This window comes from Macrobrachium nipponense, chromosome 38 (assembly GCF_015104395.2).
Source record: "Macrobrachium nipponense isolate FS-2020 chromosome 38, ASM1510439v2, whole genome shotgun sequence".
Lineage (NCBI taxonomy): Eukaryota > Metazoa > Arthropoda > Malacostraca > Decapoda > Palaemonidae > Macrobrachium > Macrobrachium nipponense.
Genome location: NC_061098.1, coordinates 9,837,039 through 9,858,267, shown reverse-complemented (window position 1 = coordinate 9,858,267; position 21,229 = coordinate 9,837,039). Strand labels below are relative to the sequence as shown.

Sequence of the window (21,229 nt, the reverse complement as noted above, 5' to 3'; positions counted from 1 at the left end):
GTAGTGCGAAGTATTATTTTTACCTCTGCTGACGAGCTGCATGCACACACACACACACTCACTCATATATATATATATATATATATATATATATATATATATATATATATATATAGATATATATATATATTATATATATATATATATATATATGTATATATATATATATGTGTGTGTGTATAATATAATAATAATAATAATAATAATAATAATAATAATAATAATATGCTTTATTTTGGCTCGGGGCCATATACATTGAATATACAAAATACAGACAGTTACATACACAATCTAGATACATGAGACATGATAAAATAAAAAAAGAAAATGAATAATCGGCACTTATCCACAAAATAGCTGAGGTACCATAAAAGCTAGTAATCATAATACTGGTAATAAGTAATAATATTGGTGAGAAAAAAAATATGCATTGAGAGTAATAACAGTTGGTGCACATATATAACTCAAATTTCAACTAGAGACCTTAGGTGGTTACAGTAGTCAGGTCCAGAGGGCTTAATACATAGATTAAATGAAAATAAAACTTTAACTTGCTAGTAATCACAGTAATAATGAAAAATCAAAATATCAGCAATAAATGTATAACATGGGGGGATTATTCCCCCAGTATTCATAAGGTAAGCGTGGACACGAAACGGAAGGCAGACCCACACACCCTATTACACACACAGGCTCTCTCTCTCTCTCTCTCTCGGCAATCACCCCCTCTCTCTCTCTCTCTCTCTCTCTCTCTCTCTCTCTCTCCATTCTAACAGGTAATGAAAAATGAGAGAGTTGCATCATAACATAACGTTTATTTACAAGAATAAATAAATCAATTAACCAAGTAATCCAGTCTTACAGACTAACTCAAAAACAGTACATTGTCAAGTCACCCAAAAGTCCACACCCCTCCGGGAACTCTTTATCCCCCGGCATTTCCAGATCCGTCTGTTTCAAAGATACAGAACACATCCCGGTAAGTACACACAAGTTTAAAGACAAAGTTAATAAAATGGAACATCTTACAAGATATCAAACAAGCCATCCCTTTGGCTAAAGTAATTCAACTTGGCTAAAGTAATTCAACTCACCCATTTCAGCCGGAATATCTCACTCACTGATAAATAAAAACACTTTGGCATCTGCCATCGTGGCTTTGCCTTCCCCCACGAATCTCTGTGCAAGTCTTCCCATAGACTTGGCTAGTGATACATTATGAATAGAAGAGGCGCACACGCACATACGAATGCACACTTCGACAACGCCTCATATTACTGGCTACAACCAGTTTCCCAAAGGCACTTTGAGAAGAGTTCATAAACTGTCGTACATTGACTTCCTGAACTAAGCACTTTTATCTCACGCCACCCCCAGAAACTCATTCATCAGCTACTCTCAGGTCGTTACCTCTGCACTGTTCTCCTTATTCCATAGGTCACAGAGAACGCACGAACAATATATTATTAATCAAAATCCCTAGGCCTTACAGATAGCTCGGCGGCCACCACTAATAGCTCAAGCCCCCGCCTAGCAAAATTGCTTTATATAATACAAAACACTGGCCAGCTTAAAATAAAATATAAGAAAAACTGCACGTCTCTGGCATTATAAAATAAGTCTTCATCACGCTTAATCTCCCAATAACACAAGATGCATTTTCTCTCATATTTTCTGCATTAGGATTCTTGAATATCCCTCTTCGTTTGTCTGCAAGTAGCCGAACAGACAGCAACAGGCTATAGCAGGCTGTAGCAACTGTAGGAAGACGGAATGCCTCCCTCATCGTAGAATACTCTCACGGCTTCTGCGGATCCCCAAAAAACACGCTGTAGAATCCTCGCGATCACCCATCATGGAAATACTTGTAATCACCCTGGACAACATGGCAGCAACCTCTCTTCACGGCTGGTGGACGTCTTGCTGGCGTCGGGGAACGACTTTTTCCTTTGGGTGTGTGTTAGTATGTCAGTCAAGTCACTGGTCAATCTAAGAAAATTAACTCAGACATACTATTTCCATCAAACAATGATCTCAAAAAGTCAGAAATACTAACTGAACGTCTCCCAATTAACTCCCTTTAATATGACTACTAAATCATAAGTCATCATCACAACTCTCTAAGAAAAAAAAACATCAAGTTCTCCAACTCAATTCTCCAAACTCGCACATCAGCACACACACAACTCAGAAATCACAGCAACTCCACGGAATTCTGCACTCACATTTCAAACTCGAATGTGCTCACAAGAAAAAAAAAAGAAAAAATCGTAACGAGCTCAAGAAAGAAAAGAATCACGTAACACCCAGACCCAAAAATGTTCTCGCAAGTTCTGACATTTAAACAACCCACAAAATCAGTAAAAAAACCTTTTCCCCAAAACCTTTCCAACTTTTAACAGCAAAACCCCTTTACTGCTCAATAATTAATTACAATGAGACTTAATGTCAAACTCCCATTACTTAAGTAACAACCCCAGAAAAATCACATCTCCCGGTAAAATCAAATCTCCCGTCCAAAAAAGAAATGCTACTTAAACTCAATCCCCCAAATTATATCTCTCGAGGAAAAGTATTCATAAGTAGATTTCCCCAATCACAAAATACATAACATATGTATAATATGCATAACACCCGCGTTTTTCTCAAGAAATGCTCCATGTAAAGCCACGGAATTTGCCAGAAAGCAAACTCTCACACATGCACTTTCGTGAAATGCTATAGCCAACATTTCCAGATATTGTAAAAATTCTGATCTGTCACCATCAGAGGAAAAGAAACAGCACAGCGCTCATCACATCGCTTGTCAGCAGAAAAATCGTCTGCGGACGCATGCTCAAACAGTAGCATAAAAATTGTCTAGTCAGACACATAAGTTTAGAAACTCATGATTCTCTAGAAAAAGGTCTAACAGACACATTTCACAGAATTAACTCCAGGATATGACTAATGTGTTCAAAAATTTGTCTCGAAGACTTATTCTCTCAACATGACTTTGTCCCAAATTATATTTCTCCAAGAATAACACACTTGTGAACATAAAAAATGCACACACATCTCCATAGGACTCGTAATGCAGTAATGCCATTCGCCTCTAAATAGACACGAAATCAAAAAAGAGAAACCTCAGAAATCTCCTGACTTGCTGCGAAAAAAACTCCCATAACCAACCACAAGGGTCACCCGCCCAAGATTAATTCCAACTCCATTATGAGACACCATATTAATAATAACACCACTCCGGTTATAAAAATATTTCCTCCATTTGGTTAATAACCAACCCCCACTATAACATGGGGGAAGAACCCCCTATTATTATTCTCTTATTTCTCCAATAGCCACATGTCAGTAGAAAAAAACACCACTCCAAGAATAGAGAATAATCACCTCTATTTCGGCAAATACAAAATATTTACCTCTATTTCCCCAATAACTCCATGTGGAACAAAACAAGGCTCCAAAAATATATATCTCCAAAAAATGTGCACTCAAGGCAACTAACTCACACTCACAAATATTGCATAATCTCCAATATGTGTCTCCATTTGCAACAAAGATGGCTGCAAAATAATTGAACTAAACAATAGCTCTCATCACCATTGGCAAATATCAAAAATGGCCAAAAATATATATCTCCCAATATATATATCTCAAATATAACTCCAAAATAATATATACCTCCAATTATCTCTCAATTATATCTCAATTCTAACTCCAATTCTCCAGAGAATAACTCAATGTTATAGTCAAAAACTATAAAAACTCTCTCCACTTAGCATAACTGCTAAAAAAAAGGGCAAAAACTCGGCAAATAAAACTGTCTAGAAAATTCTAGAAAAAACCACCAACGTGCCACAAGTCATTGTAACAGAACTCCAAATTCACAGTGTCTTAGCCAAGACTTCTCCATATGCACTACGACATAAGCCACTAGAAAACTTAACCAAGTTTCCTATCTCTCACAAAGTTGTCACAAATACAACAAGGGTATTGTGCAAGAAAACTCACAATTTCTGGAACACAAATATCCAGAGAAGAAATGTAGTGCCACTACGTATGCATTCAAAACGTGCAAAAAATTCTCCCATATATTTCTCTATAGCATCAAATAGCTAAAACACGAACACGTTCCCGAACAATGACTCTAAGTCATGAACTGAGACATTAAAATATATCCACACCAACTGGAGAGAAAAAATAAATTCAAATTCACCCTTGGTAAAAAAAACTTGTGTCGCGATGGCTAATTTCCAAAAAAGGAGAAAAGAAACAATCAACGGCACTGTTCACTATCTCCCGGTAACTCACTTAGATGGTCAAGCAATTATCTGCTGAACTCATAAAAAAAGGAAAAAAAAAAACTAAAATAATGTGTTGTTAGTTCCTCCCAAATTCAAAAAAGATTTCACCTCCCTTGATAGCATTAAAACGCCCACGTATTAGTATATAAAAAATCAGTATCAGAAATATCATTATCACAAAATCACCAAAAAAAAATTGCTATCATCAAAATCATCAGTATCAGTACAAAAAATATCACCAATGTTAATGCTTGTCCATTCTCCAAAAATTCAGCACAAAATTCAGCAAAAATTCAGCAAGATTCCACACAACTCACCAAGATTCAACCAGATTTATCAAGATTCAGCAAAACTCATCCCCATGAATCACTGAAAATATTCTCCAAAGTTACAAAAACTCAACAATCAATTAACACAAGACTTCTCCCATTAATTCATTGTAATAATTCTCCTTGAATAATTATCTGTAATAATTATAGAATAATCTCCCATGAAATATCTCAAAACTCTCGTAAAACAAGTCTCCCGTAATGATAATTATACTTAAGCAAACCTCCCGTGACACATCTCAAGTATAATAATTATTAATAATAACAATAATAATAACTAAACTCATAGCAATAATTCTCTTGCAAAGATCTCAAGTAAGGGTGAAATTCAAAATAGCATACAACAGTAATGCTGAATCTTACGGTATACCACCATTTCCACATGCAACCCCATGACATAACACCATTGCCACACAACACAGATACAACACCAGTCATCGGTATCTCAAAGCAATTTCTCCAACACAATAAAAAAAAATAATCTGTGTATCCCCAAAAGATTTGTGTCTTTCAAGGCACAAAGAAACATATAAAACATCCCGTGCATGTTAACTACTTTTCCCCTCATTCACGGAAAAGAAAAATCTCTTTTTATTTCCTTTTCTCTTCCTCCAAGAGAGAGAGAGAGAAAAAATATCTTTTCTAAAAAAAAAGACTCTACGGGCATTTCACTTCATCAACTAATCAATCAGCTGATATCTTAGCATCCAATGTCAAGGCCAGACTTGTCTTCAACAGCCCGACAAAGAAAAAAAAGAAAGGGGGAGTTCACCCACACTGAGAAAAAAAAAATTTCTCCCCCCCGTGAGAACAACCTCTCAGTCGAGCGGCAGAACAGCCCGAGGCATACCAGTAATACCCCCATCTCCCCTTGAACAGTGTCTGAGGACCCCTTCCCAAGGTATACACTAATGCCCATCTCGCAATACCCTCCCCTGCACTATCTCTCGAGGGAGGCCAGTGGTACCCTCCATGCGACTATCCCCCCGAGGGATGCCAGTATACCCTCGCAATGCAAGGCGCCTCTCTGCAGAAATGTGCTGAGCCCGTAAAATTGTGGCCGCTCTGTGTCACTAAGCCAAATATGATTATCCAAGCACAGTTCACATGCATAGAAAAATACACTCCTATGTTTTAAACAAAGACGAATGCATAAGTCTATTACAAACACGTGCAAATAAAGAAAACACGTCACTATGGGGCAAAGACAAGAAAAATTGTTGACCTCTTGAACCAATCCCATTTCCCTGAAATATTTAAACAAAAACCCTCTCCCTTTTGATAAACAATAGTTTAACACTCACCACTCCATAATGGGAAAAAAGAACTCGAAATTCTCGTAGAATACGTAAATCTCGTCGGCACAATACAAACGCGATCGGCGAGATGACCCCTAGCAACCGTCACTCATGAACTAGACTGAGTTGCTTGTCTCACAACTCCCGCCCTGAAGAATCTTGGTACGGGCAAATTTGATGACCCTAATAGAAATTTTCTTTCCTCCTCCCCCCATCCCACGGACGGATATTTTCTCTACCCCTTTTATTTTCTAACTGGCCACCCATCTCTACATTGGCGTTCCTAGGCATAGAAAAGAAAAAACTTTTATATCCCCTCTTTAACCGTCTGCCACCACTATAACATGGGGGGATTATTCCCCCAGTATTCATAAGGTAAGCGTGGACACGAAACGGAAGGCAGACCCACACACCCTATTACACACACAGGCTCTCTCTCTCTCTCTCCATTCTAACAGGTAATGAAAATGAGAGAGTTGCATCATAACATAACGTTTATTTACAAGAATAAATAAATCAATTAACCAAGTAATCCAGTCTTACAGACTAACTCAAAAACAGTACATTGTCAAGTCACCCAAAAGTCCACACCCCTCCGGGAACTCTTTATCCCCCGGCATTTCCAGATCCGTCTGTTTCAAAGATACAGAACACATCCCGGTAAGTACACACAAGTTTAAAGACAAAGTTAATAAAATGGAACATCTTACAAGATATCAAACAAGCCATCCCTTTGGCTAAAGTAATTCAACTTGGCTAAAGTAATTCAACTCACCCATTTCAGCCGGAATATCTCACTCACTGATAAATAAAAACACTTTGGCATCTGCCATCGTGGCTTTGCCTTCCCCCACGAATCTCTGTGCAAGTCTTCCCATAGACTTGGCTAGTGATACATTATGAATAGAAGAAGCGCACACGCACATACGAATGCACACTTCGACAACGCCTCATATTACTGGCTACAACCAGTTTCCCAAAGGCACTTTGAGAAGAGTTCATAAACTGTCGTACATTGACTTCCTGAACTAAGCACTTTTATCTCACGCCACCCCCAGAAACTCATTCATTAGCTACTCTCAGGTCGTTACCTCTGCACTGTTCTCCACATTCCATAGGTCACAGAGAACGCACGAACAATATATTATTAATCAAAATCCCTAGGCCTTACAAATGTAATAATGACAAAAACTGCAGATGACATCTTGCCAATACAGAGATTAAGTCCTTTAGGGGACAAAGGCCTCATTTTCCCATCTTTCCCACAATTTAGATCTTCTTCTTGCTTCACTCCTTAGGATGCTTTGTATGAGCGAGTTGCTGCTGTTTCTCACTCGGGTTACCAGACTGGACATTGTTCGCCTAACAATGATTTTTAAATTGTCCAGGTGGTTTTCTATGAACATCTGTGTGGCGGAGTGGTAGCGGGGAGTGTTTGTGAGGCGTCTCAGAATGTCATTGTGCACAACAGTGATGCATCTCATGGTTTCTCGGGTATAGTTTGTCCAGAGGGAACACCCATAGATACTGTAGCAGTACGAGCGGAATAGCAGCAGTTTCACGTCTCGGTGACAGAAGGCAAACCTCCTTGCAATCATGTTGCCAGCTGCACATAGTTTACGACGCCTCTGTTCAATGTCTGCAGTATCTTTTATGTCATCGGTGATAATGTGACCCAAATAGGGAAATTCGTGCACAAATTCCAGCCGATGGTTTCCGAAGAAAATTTGTGGTTCTGCAATATGCTTAAACGATCTCGGGAGCAGCGACATGCACTGGGTCTTGGTTTCGTTGTAGATTATATCAAATTCCTCTGCATATTGGCGGCAGGTGTCGATGAGTCGTTGGAGACCTTGCACTGATGGGGAAATCAGAACCATATCATCGGAGTAACAGAGGTTATTTATAGTTGTTTCATTGACGGTGCATCCGATTGGGAGCGAGTTCAGTTTGACATTCAAGGCATCTGTGTACGTACTAAACAGGTATGGAGAGAGAATACCCCCTTGCCGAAGCCCGTTTAGGGAGCCGAAGGTGTACGATAATACGTTACACCATTTGACACAGAATTGCTGTGTGGAGAACCAGCAATGTAAAATGCCAATTATAATAGATTTAGGGGTGTGCCCCTTTTATGCAGCTTCAGGAAGAGTTTCATGTAGTTTACTCTGTCAAATGCTTTTCTCACATCTACCAAACAAAGGAAAACAGGAGAGGCTGATGATAGGTAGTAGTTCAGCAATTCTTTCAGTATGTAGATGCAGGTGTCGGTTGAGTGGTTTGCTTTAAACCCGAACTGGTTGTCAATGTGTAGAAAGGGGAGAAGTCTCACTAGAAGAATAGACTCAAGTATCTTCGATGCGATCGTTGTGATTGCAATCGGGCGGTAGTTGCCAGGGTCAGCTGCATCCTTTAGCTTGTTTTTGATTAATGGTATCAAGTGAACTAAGAGTAGGGAGTCTGGAAGAAACCGGTGAATTATGCACGCATTGAATAGGGCAGCTAGCAAAATGTAAATTATCGGATGGCAGTGTTTGAAGGCCTCTGCAGGAAGACCATCACAGCCGGGCGATTTATTATTAGGTAGGCTGTTTATGCCATCGCTGATGTTACCTGGCGAAATACGGTCTGCAAAATGAAATTGAATGTTGTCAGTAAGGAGGTTATCTACATCCCTTCGGGAATCTTGATCATTTACGCAATTCAGGATATTGTTGAAGTGATTGCCCCACATACTTGCAATAGCTTCGTCTCCGACTGCTTCCCCTATTCTCTGTGATAGCTTTTTAGTTTTGGGATTTAAAGACTGGATATCTTTCCAAAGACGAGGATAATCACCAGATTCTAAGTTTCTAGACATTGCATCGGCTCTTAGTTGTTTTTTCATTTACCTGCAGTGCTTAAGAGCAAGTTTGAACTGCGCTCTCGCCTGTCTCATTAGCAATGCAGTGTGCCCTTCCCTGGGGCTACCATTTTGCCTCCACAGTAAAAACATTTCTCGTGAGTATGTATACAGACCTTTAACCAAGTCATTCCATCCAGGTATATTACGAGAATTACCTTGACGAAATCTGTAGGCAGTCCTGCCCGAAGCAAGCAAAGCGGAGATTATGTTCGGATAGAATTCATTCAGATCCCTCTTGTGGTGGTCATTTCTACAATTTGTGTTAGTACAAAGTAAGGCGTCTGCCGGTTGAACTATTGACCGCAACCTGGTTTCCGTGGTCGCCCTAAAGTATCTGGTTTTCTGTTGGTTTTTAAAATCCCAGTTTACCGCTGGTGGGCGGTCAGTTAGGGGGTTCACGGTAGGGAGGATGGGGTACTGAATGACACCTGTAATGGGATATGATCGTAGCCCGTTGCAAGATCATAGCGAATATTGCAGGTCATAATAGAATCATGAAGTTGTAATAGCGTCCGCTCTATTATGTACATATGAATAGGAGGAGGGAGGAAGGAGCATTACATCGCTAATTTGGAGAGCATGATTTTGACAGAAGCGAGTAAGTTCATTATAAAATTGTTTTGTGGGGTGAGAATTAAGGTCCCCGATCATGCAAATATGATCAGCAGGAGAATCATGAATAATACTGTGTAACTCCCCTAGGATCATGCAGTAATGATCAAAATTATTGTTATTTTCCCATGGCATATAAACATTAATAATTAGGATTTTAGAGTTCCCTACCGTCACTTGAAGCCCCAGCAATCTGTCACTCCTGTAGGTCATCACCTTTATCATATTGTCTACACACTGGCTACACACGATCAAGTAAACTTGACAAGTATGCTTGATCAAGTGACTTGTTCAAGCAAACTGGACCGTCTGTCTGTATAGCTGGCTACACACGATCAAGTAAACTTGACAAGTATGCTTGATCAAGTGACTTGTTCAAGCAAACTGGACCGTCTGTATGGTGAGACTTGATCAAGTATTAGACTTGACAAGTCGCTTGAGGCATGATTGAATTTGAATCATGTCGTCAAGTCAAGTCTTGACTTGTTCAAGTCAACTGGACCGTGTGTACCAAAGACTTGATCAAAGTTGAGGGTGTCAAGTTTATGGTTTAATTCCATTAAAAAAATATATATATTTTTCAGGTTAATACTAAATGTATGCCGAATAAAAATTTGTGTACAATTTGTGTGTGTGTGTGTGTGTATGACTGAGTGTGCTCATGCACGTGTGGTGGTTATGTGATCGAATATAATTTAGGAAAAGAAAGCAGACCATTCTTTTTTATTGCTGTTTCTAGAACTGAGGAGGAGGAATCGTATGGACGCTTCTTCTAAAATCCATGATGAATATCTATGATGACCTCGACAGAGAAATAGTAGAAACCTAGAGGAATGTCTGTATTGTCATGCAAACTGTTTTCTGTATGCATTAAATTTCTTGCTAACAGAAACGTTGCAAGTCTCAAATTCTTGACCATATTTTCCCATGTTATCGTTGTGAGCATCGCTCTCTCTCTCTCTCTCTCTCTCTCTCTCTCTCTCTCTCTCTCTCTCTCTCTCTCTCTCTGGGATTGTGTATTCTTGAGCGGATGTACAGCTGTCCACTTTTCTGTGATTCTCTTGTCAACTGGGAAATAAAAATACAGCCAGAAAAGTCTCGCTACTTTCTATGAAACAAAGGAGAGTAAAATAATTACAAGGTTACCATAATTACCCAGCATCAGAAAGGAAACTGATAAAAAACAAACACTGGTAATCCCGGATAATCTATCAATATCTTTCTTTTCCATTGCTATCACTTTTGTTTATGATATTTTAAACAATGAAACAAATCTAACGTGCATTTGATCATGAGCAAGATAAAAATGTTAACTTAAAAATTGCTTCTCTCATGTTTGTAGTGGTCTTCGCAATTAGTGGTGTTACCAGTGACAGCAGATGTAAGTACCTATGTCGCTTCGTTCATTCGAAGGTAGTTGTGCCAATCACGTGGATAAATCTTCAACTCAGCCAATAGGTTAACATGAGAATATGTTTTCCTCTTCTTCACCCAATCTTTGCACCACTTCCGAGGGTTCTTTCTAGTTGCCTTTCGCTTGGCCACAACACAGAAAGCTGCCAAAGCAAGAGCGTCGTCGTCGTCTGCACTCGACATTGTTGTGATTTCAACTGAAGACTTGTCAAGCATACCTGACCGTGTGGAGGCGAAGGGAAATATCGCAATACTTGATGAAATACTTGATCAAGCATACTTGTCAAATTTACTTGATCGTGTACATTAATAACGATTTGTGCCACAGGAAAGAAAGGCCCCTTTCGGGCGACCGGCTATGATTTGATCTGTAACTTGCATCGATGAAGTAGAGAAGGTTCTGAAGTCTTCATGAATTGAATCGCAGATGGCAAGGTCATGTGGCCAGAGGAACGTTTCTTGCAATGCAATGATGCCTTTGAAGTTTTTGCAGAACATGTTTAGGAGAGGAATGTTCCGCTTGAGGCCAAAGATATTCTAAGAGACTATGTTTAATGTATCCATGGCTACTCACGAAGATGGGAGATGAATGCGCTGATCATTTGGGTGGATGGGGTCTAATGTAGGACGAAGAAACACGTACTTAAGAATATCCTTGAATCCACGGTACATATGTGATATATATATATATATATATATATATATATATATATATATATATATATATATATATATATATATATATATATATATATATATATATATATATATATATATATAGATATATATATAGAGAGAGAGAGAGAGAGAGAGAGAGAGAGAGAGAGAGAGAGAGAGAGAGATGTATATAAGAAATTTTATGTATAGCTATATATAGCAATGTGTGTGTGTATGCGCGCATATGTATGTGATTGTATGTATGTATGTAGTATATATATATATATATTATATATATATATATATATATATATATATATATATATATATATAATATATATATATATTATATATGTATGTATAAATATACACTGATGTCACTAAAGCAATTGCTTTCAGTGACTGTTTAAGCGATACACTATATGCCCTAAATGTATTTACCATGTATGTGTATACATACATACATCTATGGCATATTTCATCCCTTAAACAGTCATTGACAACAATTTTTAATGACATGGATAATTTTTTTATCAATTTTTTTTTTTTTTTTTTTTGCTGGAACCTTCATATCGTCAGAATTTATCCGATTCTCGTGCGTAAGTTTCTGGTGAGCATGGGCCGTGGCTGAAGGCTTCATGGGCCGTGGCTGAAAGCTTCATGGGCCGTGGGTGAAAGTTTCATGGGCCTTGGCTGAAAGTTTCATGGGCAGTGGCTGGAAGTTTCATTGGCCGTGGCTGAGAGTTTCGTGGGTTGTGGCTAATGGGCCGTGGCTGAGAGTTTTGTTGGTTGTGGCTGAATGTTTCATGGGCCTTGGCTGAAAGTTTCATGGGCAGTGGCTGGAAGTTTCATTGGCCGTGGCTGAGAGTTTCGTGGGTTGTGGCTAATGGGCCGTGGCTGAGAGTTTTGTTGGTTGTGGCTGAATGTTTCATGGGCCGTGGCTGAAAGCTTCATGTGCCGTGGCTGAGAGTTTCATGGGCCGTGGCTGAGAGTTTCATGGGCTGTGGCTGAGAGTTTCATGGGCCGTGGCTGAAAGTTTCATGGGCCGCGGCTGAGAGCTTCATACAGCATTCTAAGCTGTACAGAAAACTCGATTGTTTTTGAACAAATGCAGGAAGACGAAAGGAATGTTTGCAAAGACTCCAATATATTAAATAACTTTAAACTTAGTAATTAATGGGAAAATCTCTCTCTCTCCCTCTCTCATGGGTGTTACACTGTTGGTGAGTGGTGACGACTCTCTCTCTCTCTCTCTCTCTCTCTCTCTCTCTCTCTCTCTCTCTCTGTCCGTGTGTGTGTGTACGTGTTTTACTTCTTTATAATGAAAAAATATCGGAAAGCTTTATACCTAATAATGAAAAATTTCTGTGTGGGTGTGTGTGTGTGTTTTAGTTCTTTATATTAAAAAAAATATTGAAGAGCTTTACACCTGATTATTAAAATCTCTCTCTCTCTCTCTCTCTCTCCTCGCAATCTTGCAAATCGTTTGCAGGTGCGCGCTCCCATGCAGTCATCCGGTTCCTACGCAGAAGAAGACGCATCTGTTTCCGAACAGCTGTTTCAATTCATTTTCTTCTTGGTCTCCCAGTTAAAGGGCTGATGATGATTGCTCTTATTTAAAAAAATTAAGTAAATAAATAAACAAAAAGACTAACTGGGCTCTTTCTCTCGTAATCTTGAATCTTCAGCTCGAGAGAGACAGAGAAACAATCTCAGTTCGAGAGTGACTTGTGTAATAGACGGTCCACATTGATTTCACGTCTTAGGGGATATAGGACCTTTTCGCCCACCAGATATAGGACCCATGGCGGTAAGAGACTCTCTGCGTACATCTCTTTTTCATGCGGTGCACTGTAGGCATTACTCTTAATTCGGTATTCTGTTCTCTTTCTGTACCGCTTGAGTTTCTGAATCTTTGGATGTTGTCTTCATTGAGATACAACTGAGCTGCCTTGATGGTGAGGCAATTTTATTATTATTATTATTATTTTACTCCCTCTCCTATAGAGACTAATTAATTTATTGGTGCCAAACCTGGCGCTAAAACGTCAGGGTTATTGACGCCATAATGATACTAAATAGGAAACTAAACAAATTAGCTTAAAAGGTGTTTCATATGATAAATATCTAAAAATAAATAAATACACACACACTCACATATATAGTACTACATCGAACTACAAATGTCCTTTAATATCCAATTCGCTCCACCTCGGAATAAATATATTTTCATATATGTTCACCGAAGGGGGATTTTTTAGGTGGTAATAATTTCGTCTTCTCGTGGGTTCGAACCAGCGCCCAGCGGGCAGAGGAGAACTCGTCCGCTGGGCGCTGGTTCGAACCCACGACAGGACAAAATTATTACCTACTAAAAAATTCCTCTTCAGTTAACATGTATGTGTAAATATATTGATGCCGAGGCAGAGTGAATTGTATATTAAACGACGTATGTAGCAGTTCGATGTATGTATATGAATCACGGTGATGTGATAAAAATTTATATATATATATATATATATATATATATATATATATATATATATATATATATATATATATATATATATATATGCTTAAAAAATCACAGTAGATGCACGTGACTTCATAAATAAGCGAATACCACGGGAAAATGATAGTCAGAAATCCAAGCGCTTTCGTCTTTATTCAGACATCGTCAAGGAGCTACTAAAGTACAATTGGAGAGGAAGCCTCAGGTACAAACAAGATCAGGAATACCAGATGGTTAATTATCAAAAGGGTAAAAATTAAAAGGGATAATCCAGGGATTATCGATATCACACGGTCACAAACTTAAACAGATTCTGACCCTAACCGAAATTACAAAGTATCTTTACAGTCCAAAACATGTAAAAACTAAATATATTAATTTTGTTGCTTATATTTATCTACAACTTTTTTAATTATGAAAGCATCAAGTTTAAATAAACCAGGACTTAAATTTAGAACATTTCTATTATTTGACTTGATAAAACAAGATTCAATGATATTCCTTTTTAACTGTGTCATTACATGGGACTAAGGCTCTTGCTTGACTCCAGTTAATAGGATGGTCTAAATCTCTCATATGTACAAATAATGCATTCGATATTTGCCCAGTTCTCACAGAATATTGATGTTGCTTGAGACGCTGTGAAAGAGATTTGCCGGTCTGTCCGTAATAGACTTTATCACACTTTTTGCAAGGAATTTCATATATGCAGCCTGGAAGATCTTTAGGAGAATTTTTGATTACTAAACTCTTGACATTAATATTACTGAAAACAACATTTATGTTAAAAAGCTTTAAAATTCTAGGAATATCTAAAAACCTTTCATCATAAGGTAATTTTAGAATGTTATGCTTACTAAATTCAAGTTTGTCATTAGTTGAATAAAATGTTTTTCTAGCTCTTTTCCATGCCACATCTACAAAAGTCCTTGGGTATTTAAGTTTCAATGCAATATCATAAATAGTTTTAATTTCAGCGTCAATAAACTTTCTTCCTCTACAGTAAATTTTATAGGAGGGACTAAATTATTGAGATTATTAAGGAATTCCTGGAGGTTTTCGTGAACTGGCCAAATACAGAAAATATCATCCACGTATCTAAACCAAATAACTTTTTGGGGCAAAATTCTTGGTAAGAGTTTTGTCTCAAAAAATTCCATGTAAATATTGCTAAGGACAGGAGATAAGGGATTACCCATAGCCATGCCAAACTTTTGTACAAAAAATTCCCCATTGAAACAAAATTTACTATCTGTTGATACATAACCTTATGAGACTAATGAGATTTGCTACACTTAAGGGAATGTCATGACGCTCTAATTCCTCTTCCAAATATTCAAGTAAGTCATCTACAGGCACTTTTGTAAATAAAGAGACAACATCAAAACTAACCATATTAAAATCATAATTCAAATTTAAACTATTCAATTTGTTTATAAAATCAACATTGTTTTTAACATTCGTGTTAGAAATATTTCCTACCAAAGGAGTAAGAATTTATATATATATATATATATATATATATATATATATATATATTATATATATATATATATATATCATGCATACATACACACACACACATACTACATACGTATACATGTTCTCAGTTTCGCTAAGGAAGCCTGCCTCCCTAATAAAGATGCATAACTGCTCTATTTATGTTCCTTCCCGAGAATCCTATACATATATGCAAGGATAAAATGTTCCTATATCTCTGCCACATTCCCATGGGCTATAAGTGCTTATTTTTCGTCTGCACTTGACACGTATACTTTGGCCACTTTCATTTTTTTTTCGTGTAAAAGTATTGTGTCTGTTTGTGTGATATGTTAATGAAATAATAATAATAATAATGATAATTTTGTTGACTGACAAAATCAAGAACAGAGCATCACTCATTGACGTCGCAATACCATGGGACACCACAGTGGATGAGAAAGGAAGAAAAAAAATCGGTAAGTATCAAGACCTGAAGATAGAAATACGAAGGATATGGGATATGCCAGTGGATATTGTACCCACAATCAAAGGGACACTCCCAAGATCCCTAAAAATGAACTTGGAAAAAACGATAGATGCCGAAGTAGCTCCAGGACTCCTGCGGAGGAGTGCGCTCCTAGAAACAGCGCACATAGTGAGAAGAGTGATGGACTCCTATAAGGGTGGGGGCAGGAAGCAACCCTGAGGAACACCTAGTCAAGCATTAGCGTAGACAGGTGAATAGGTGAATATTTCCTCACCTGGCAAGCCTAATTGATTTACAATGTCACGGTTTATCCATGTGATCTGTGGCTGTCCCCTGCCGAGTAGATTAGGCCTACTGTTTTAGGCCTAGGGTGAGTTGTAGGGCCTGTAGCCAGGTAGAGAGAATGTTGTGACATATGAACTTGAAAAACCTATTGATAACATATATATATATATATATATATATATATATATATATATATATATATATATATATATATATATATATATAGGGGAGAGTGGAGTAAGAAGCCCCCCTTAAGGAGAAATGCTTAAATTGTCTACAGTATTTCAGCTATTGGCCTAATAGAGATATTTCTAGAAAGCTTTGTTATTGGCGTATCAACGATCACAATCATGAGAAGCTGCTAGCAATTTAGGGTAGTAAAAACAGGACCTAAAAAAAAAAGAACAAAGGGAACCTTTTTGCCCCATACCTAAGATATTGAGTTGCTTCAGGAAAACAATCATTTATATTGGAAAATAGGCGTTTATATATCCTAATTATTAAAAATTCAACCTTGCACACGAAAATATTCAAGAATAATGTTTGAAAAATATACTGTAATTAATCTTAGAATTCTTAGTTTCTTGTAAAACCTGGGAACGTATTCATAAGAACTGAAATTGGCAAAATTATCAAATAAATTGACACTTCCTCTACATGACGGTATAATATCACAATTAGAAAAATATTTACTTTCTTTATATAGCACCCAGAATAGCACAAATAAAAGAAATAAATGATAAATTTTACATATGAACAAGAATGACATAAGTAATAAAGGTAGACAATTTCCTTTGCATTACTACATTCTCTCTGGCTAAAGTCCTGTTACTGTGGTGGCCATCTAGAACTATAATGAGCTTTTCTGCTCGACTTGGCTTAATAATTTTAACAGGGTGATGTAGCCAGTCTACGAAACAATCGGCATTAGACCATCCATTTGCTGTGCATCTACTATACTCTGTTTTTTTTCCATTTGTTCATTCGCGCGTGGTAAGACTGCTTCTCGGGCTTTAAGTAGTTACGCTAAGTCTAAGTTTTAGGTAAATAAAAGGATATCTGAGTGTACATTTGCAACTGAAAAGTGTTCTAATAATATACTGTATGCGAATTACACCGTTAATATTCGAAATAGGATATTGTTGTTATCGATGAATGTAAGCTAAATGTAACTATCTAAAGCCCGGGACGCAGTGTTACCATACGCAACACCACACGGGGGTGGACGGATGGAAAAAAACCGAGTATAGGTGGGCTTCCGATCGTAAGTAACTGGCAAATATAAATATAGGAGGAAGATAAACTCCAGCTACACTCATTGCGCAAATAAGCCGTATAGCCTGTCCTCTTTCACCACTGGTTACACGTCCAACTGATCAGATAGGGTAAGAAGAAGCCCCCACCTCGGCCTTTTACCCCACATGCCATTTTTTAAGAAATAAACTCCACCTGTAGACCAATTAAGTTCTCCTTTAAAGTATCTGTAGTTAAAGCACTGACTTTACTGACAAGATGCCCGTGCAGGATATCCCTGATAATATTCAAGTTCTCCCTGGCTGTTTGGTACAGAAAGCTTTAAGCAGATGGTGTTGCTGCACTGATTAGCTGACTACTATAAGATTCAGGGCCTCTGTAACACGGTTTTTTCGCAATAACTTTTTATCTATGCATTTCATAAATATAACGCTTAATCAGAATACATATTATATCTACACATAATTTTTGACTGTATTCTGCATTACGTAGGTTGAATAAATTTGGTACTTGTAATGTAAAAGTGACTTTTTTTGAAGACGGGCCAACTTACTCAGAGAAAAGGTTTCGAACGCACTCGTTACGTAACTTATGACAGCATTTCTTCCCTCTTTCTCGATGGATGATTGGCTATACGTAACGAAGGCTAAACCTCTGGCAACAATGACATACAAATTTAAATGCAAGCAAAGCAGTACACCTTTATGAACTCTGGAACCTCTCCACTGATAATTGTCATAATAAACAAACCAACAAAATATGTTAATAAATACAAAAACTCCCAAAATAAGTTTTCTAAGAAATTAGTCTACTTTATAGGTCACAATCAGATTGACAAGATGTAGGGAATAGTTGGTAATTGTCAAAAACATAGTAGACAAGCTTGATTTGATAACTGCTATATCCAATGTCAAGCAATTTTTATTTATTGGCTATCTACCTATTTACTGAAAAAAATAGCCGGTACCGTATATTGGCTTTAAACCTTCACCAATAATTATCGTCAGGATGGTGCTTCACAAGGTTCCACCCACTTTCGCCTCGTTATAATTCAGGATAACACTGAAGGCTACCATGGGCATTGTTGGATTAGAAAATTTAACTTCTGACTATAAAAACTAATTTCTCGAGTAGTTGTAAGAAGTGCTAAATGATCCTCAAGGATCCCAGCAGTTGGCCTAAACGTTTAATTCATGTATATTACTGCTATACTGTTGCGGCACTACTGCTACAGTAGTATTACTATGCTAGCACTGATACCCCACCCGCATCTATGTATCGTTCCGCCATTCATAAAGTCTTTGGGTTTCAGAGCCGATGGAGTTTCTACTGGTGGATGGGCGGGGCAACATTTCGTCAAAAGGTGTTTGTTTACCTTGCTTACGTAATGAATGTTTTTCGACTCTTGGCTCGTAATCATTGGCCATGGCGTTGGCTAGAGCATTTTTACTTTATAAAAATTAAAACTATCGGGTTTAGGTTATTGATAATGCTGACAAAATTAGTGTGTGGTTGTAAAATATACATATGTCAACTTTCAGCTACATCCGATGCTTTAACAAGGAGCAAAGTCCAAAAAACCGTGTTACAGAGACCCTGAATCTGATAAAGCAAGAAATTACGGGGGGCCTTTTACTTCACGGGGGCCTTTTACCACACTCTACCCTATATAATCAGTTCTTGGTAATTAGACGAAAGTGCTTAGCATCTCAATTTTTCCACTTTTCTTTCTTGGCTGTAACCTTGTTCGTATAATCATCACGTTTTTACCTTTTCGTGATTTAAAATCAGACCATATACATACATATATATATATGCATATATATATATATATATATATATATATATATATATATATATATACTATACATAAGCGAATACCACGGGAAATGATAGTCAGGAATCCAAGCGCTTTCGTCTTTATTCAGACATCGTCAAGGAGCTACTAAAGTACAATTGGAGAGGAAGGCCTCAGGTACAAACAAGATCAGAATACCAGATGGTTAATTATCAAAAGGGTAAAAATTTAAAGGGATAATCCAGGATTATCGGATATCACACGGTCACAAACTTAAACAGATTCTGACCCTAACCGAAATTACAAGTATCTTTACAGTCCAAAAACATGTAAAAACTGAATATATTAATTTTGTTGCTAATATTTATCTACAACTTTTTTCATTATGAAAGCATCAAGTTTAAATAAACCAAGACTTAAATTTAGAACATTTCTATTATTTGACTTGATAAAACAAGATTCAATGATATTCCTTTTAACTGTGTCATTACATGGGACTAAGGCTCTTGCTTGACTCCAGTTACTAGGATGGTCTAAATCTCTCATATGTACAAATAATGCATTCGATATTTGCCCAGTTCTCACAGAATATTTGATGTTGCTTAAGACGCTGTGAAAGAGATTGCGGTCTGTCCGTAATAGATTTTATCACACTTTTTGCAAGGAATTTCATATATGCAGCCCGGAAGATCTTTAGGAGAATTTTTGATTACTAAACTCTTGACATTGATATTACTGAAAACAACATTTATGTTAAAAAGCTTTAAAATTCTAGGAATATCTAAAACCTTTCATCATAAGGTAATTTTAGAATGTTATGCTTACTAAATTCAAGTTTGTCATTAGTTGAATAAAATGTTTTTCTAGCTCTTTTCCATGCCACATCTACAAAAGTCCTTGGGTATTTAAGTTTCAATGCAATATCATAAATAGTTTTAATTTCAGCGTCAATAAACTGCGGGCTACAGACACGTAAAGCCATTAGGAACATCCCAGAAAAAACAGAGAATTTAACATTTTGATGGTGATTGGAGTAGTAATGAACAAAAGAGGCAATATTGCCTCTTTACGTGTCTGTAGTCTGAAGTTATGGATTCAGAACGAGAGAGAGAGAGAGAGAGAGAGAGAGAGAGAGAGAGAGAGAGAGACTCTAGCATGTCAATTTCGGCATTTATTCCCTCGTCTGGAGGAATTGAAGACACGGAGGAATCCTTTGCACGTGTCGTCTGCCAAAGTATTCGATAATGGCAGCAGCAGGTGCTTCTACGGAATCGGTACATTTCACTTGGAGAGAGAATTGCGCAGGGAGGGAAATGCGGAATTAATTTCGTAAATTACGCAGACGGGTGGTTGGCGGGAGGAGGGGATGTTGGGTTGCTTAACTCGAGGGTGTGATCTGATTATATAGTACCTCTTTGGGGTGGGGTTTGGATTTGGGGACTCGAGACAATAGTGCAGTAGGTATATCTACCGAGGTGTTTAGGAGGGGGGGGGGGGATGCTTCACTTGAGGGGTTGTGCATCTGACTATATACCTCTTTGAAGGGGGGGGGGGGGCGGTGATAGAGGTTGAATTTGGGTATAGTATAGCCCTAGGTAGCCTATATACCGAGGTATATAGGCATATTCCCGAACTACAGCTGAGTATACCGTGATCTTCATAATATATATAGATATATATATATATATAATATATATATATATATATATATATATATATATATAATATATATATATATCCGATATATATATATATTATATATATATATATATATATATATATATATATATATATAGCGGGACGCCTTATCTTCAAACTATAACCATATAGAATCTACTTAGAAGATAATCTCATTACATTTCCCACACCCAAATTACATATGGCCATTCATTAAGT

At 37.5% G+C, this 21,229-nt stretch overlaps 1 protein-coding gene across 1 annotated transcript in view; it reads left to right on the top strand.

Moving 5' to 3' along the window:
- The first annotated feature begins 13,304 nt into the window (after positions 1-13,304).
- LOC135209616 (E3 ubiquitin-protein ligase UBR2-like) overlaps positions 13,305-21,229 on the top strand; it is a 97,432-nt gene continuing 89,507 nt past the window's right edge. The window contains exon 1 of the mRNA XM_064242317.1: positions 13,305-13,325. Coding sequence (XP_064098387.1) covers positions 13,320-13,325 — 6 coding nt within the window. The 5' untranslated portion in view covers positions 13,305-13,319. The remainder of the gene's footprint in view (positions 13,326-21,229) is intronic.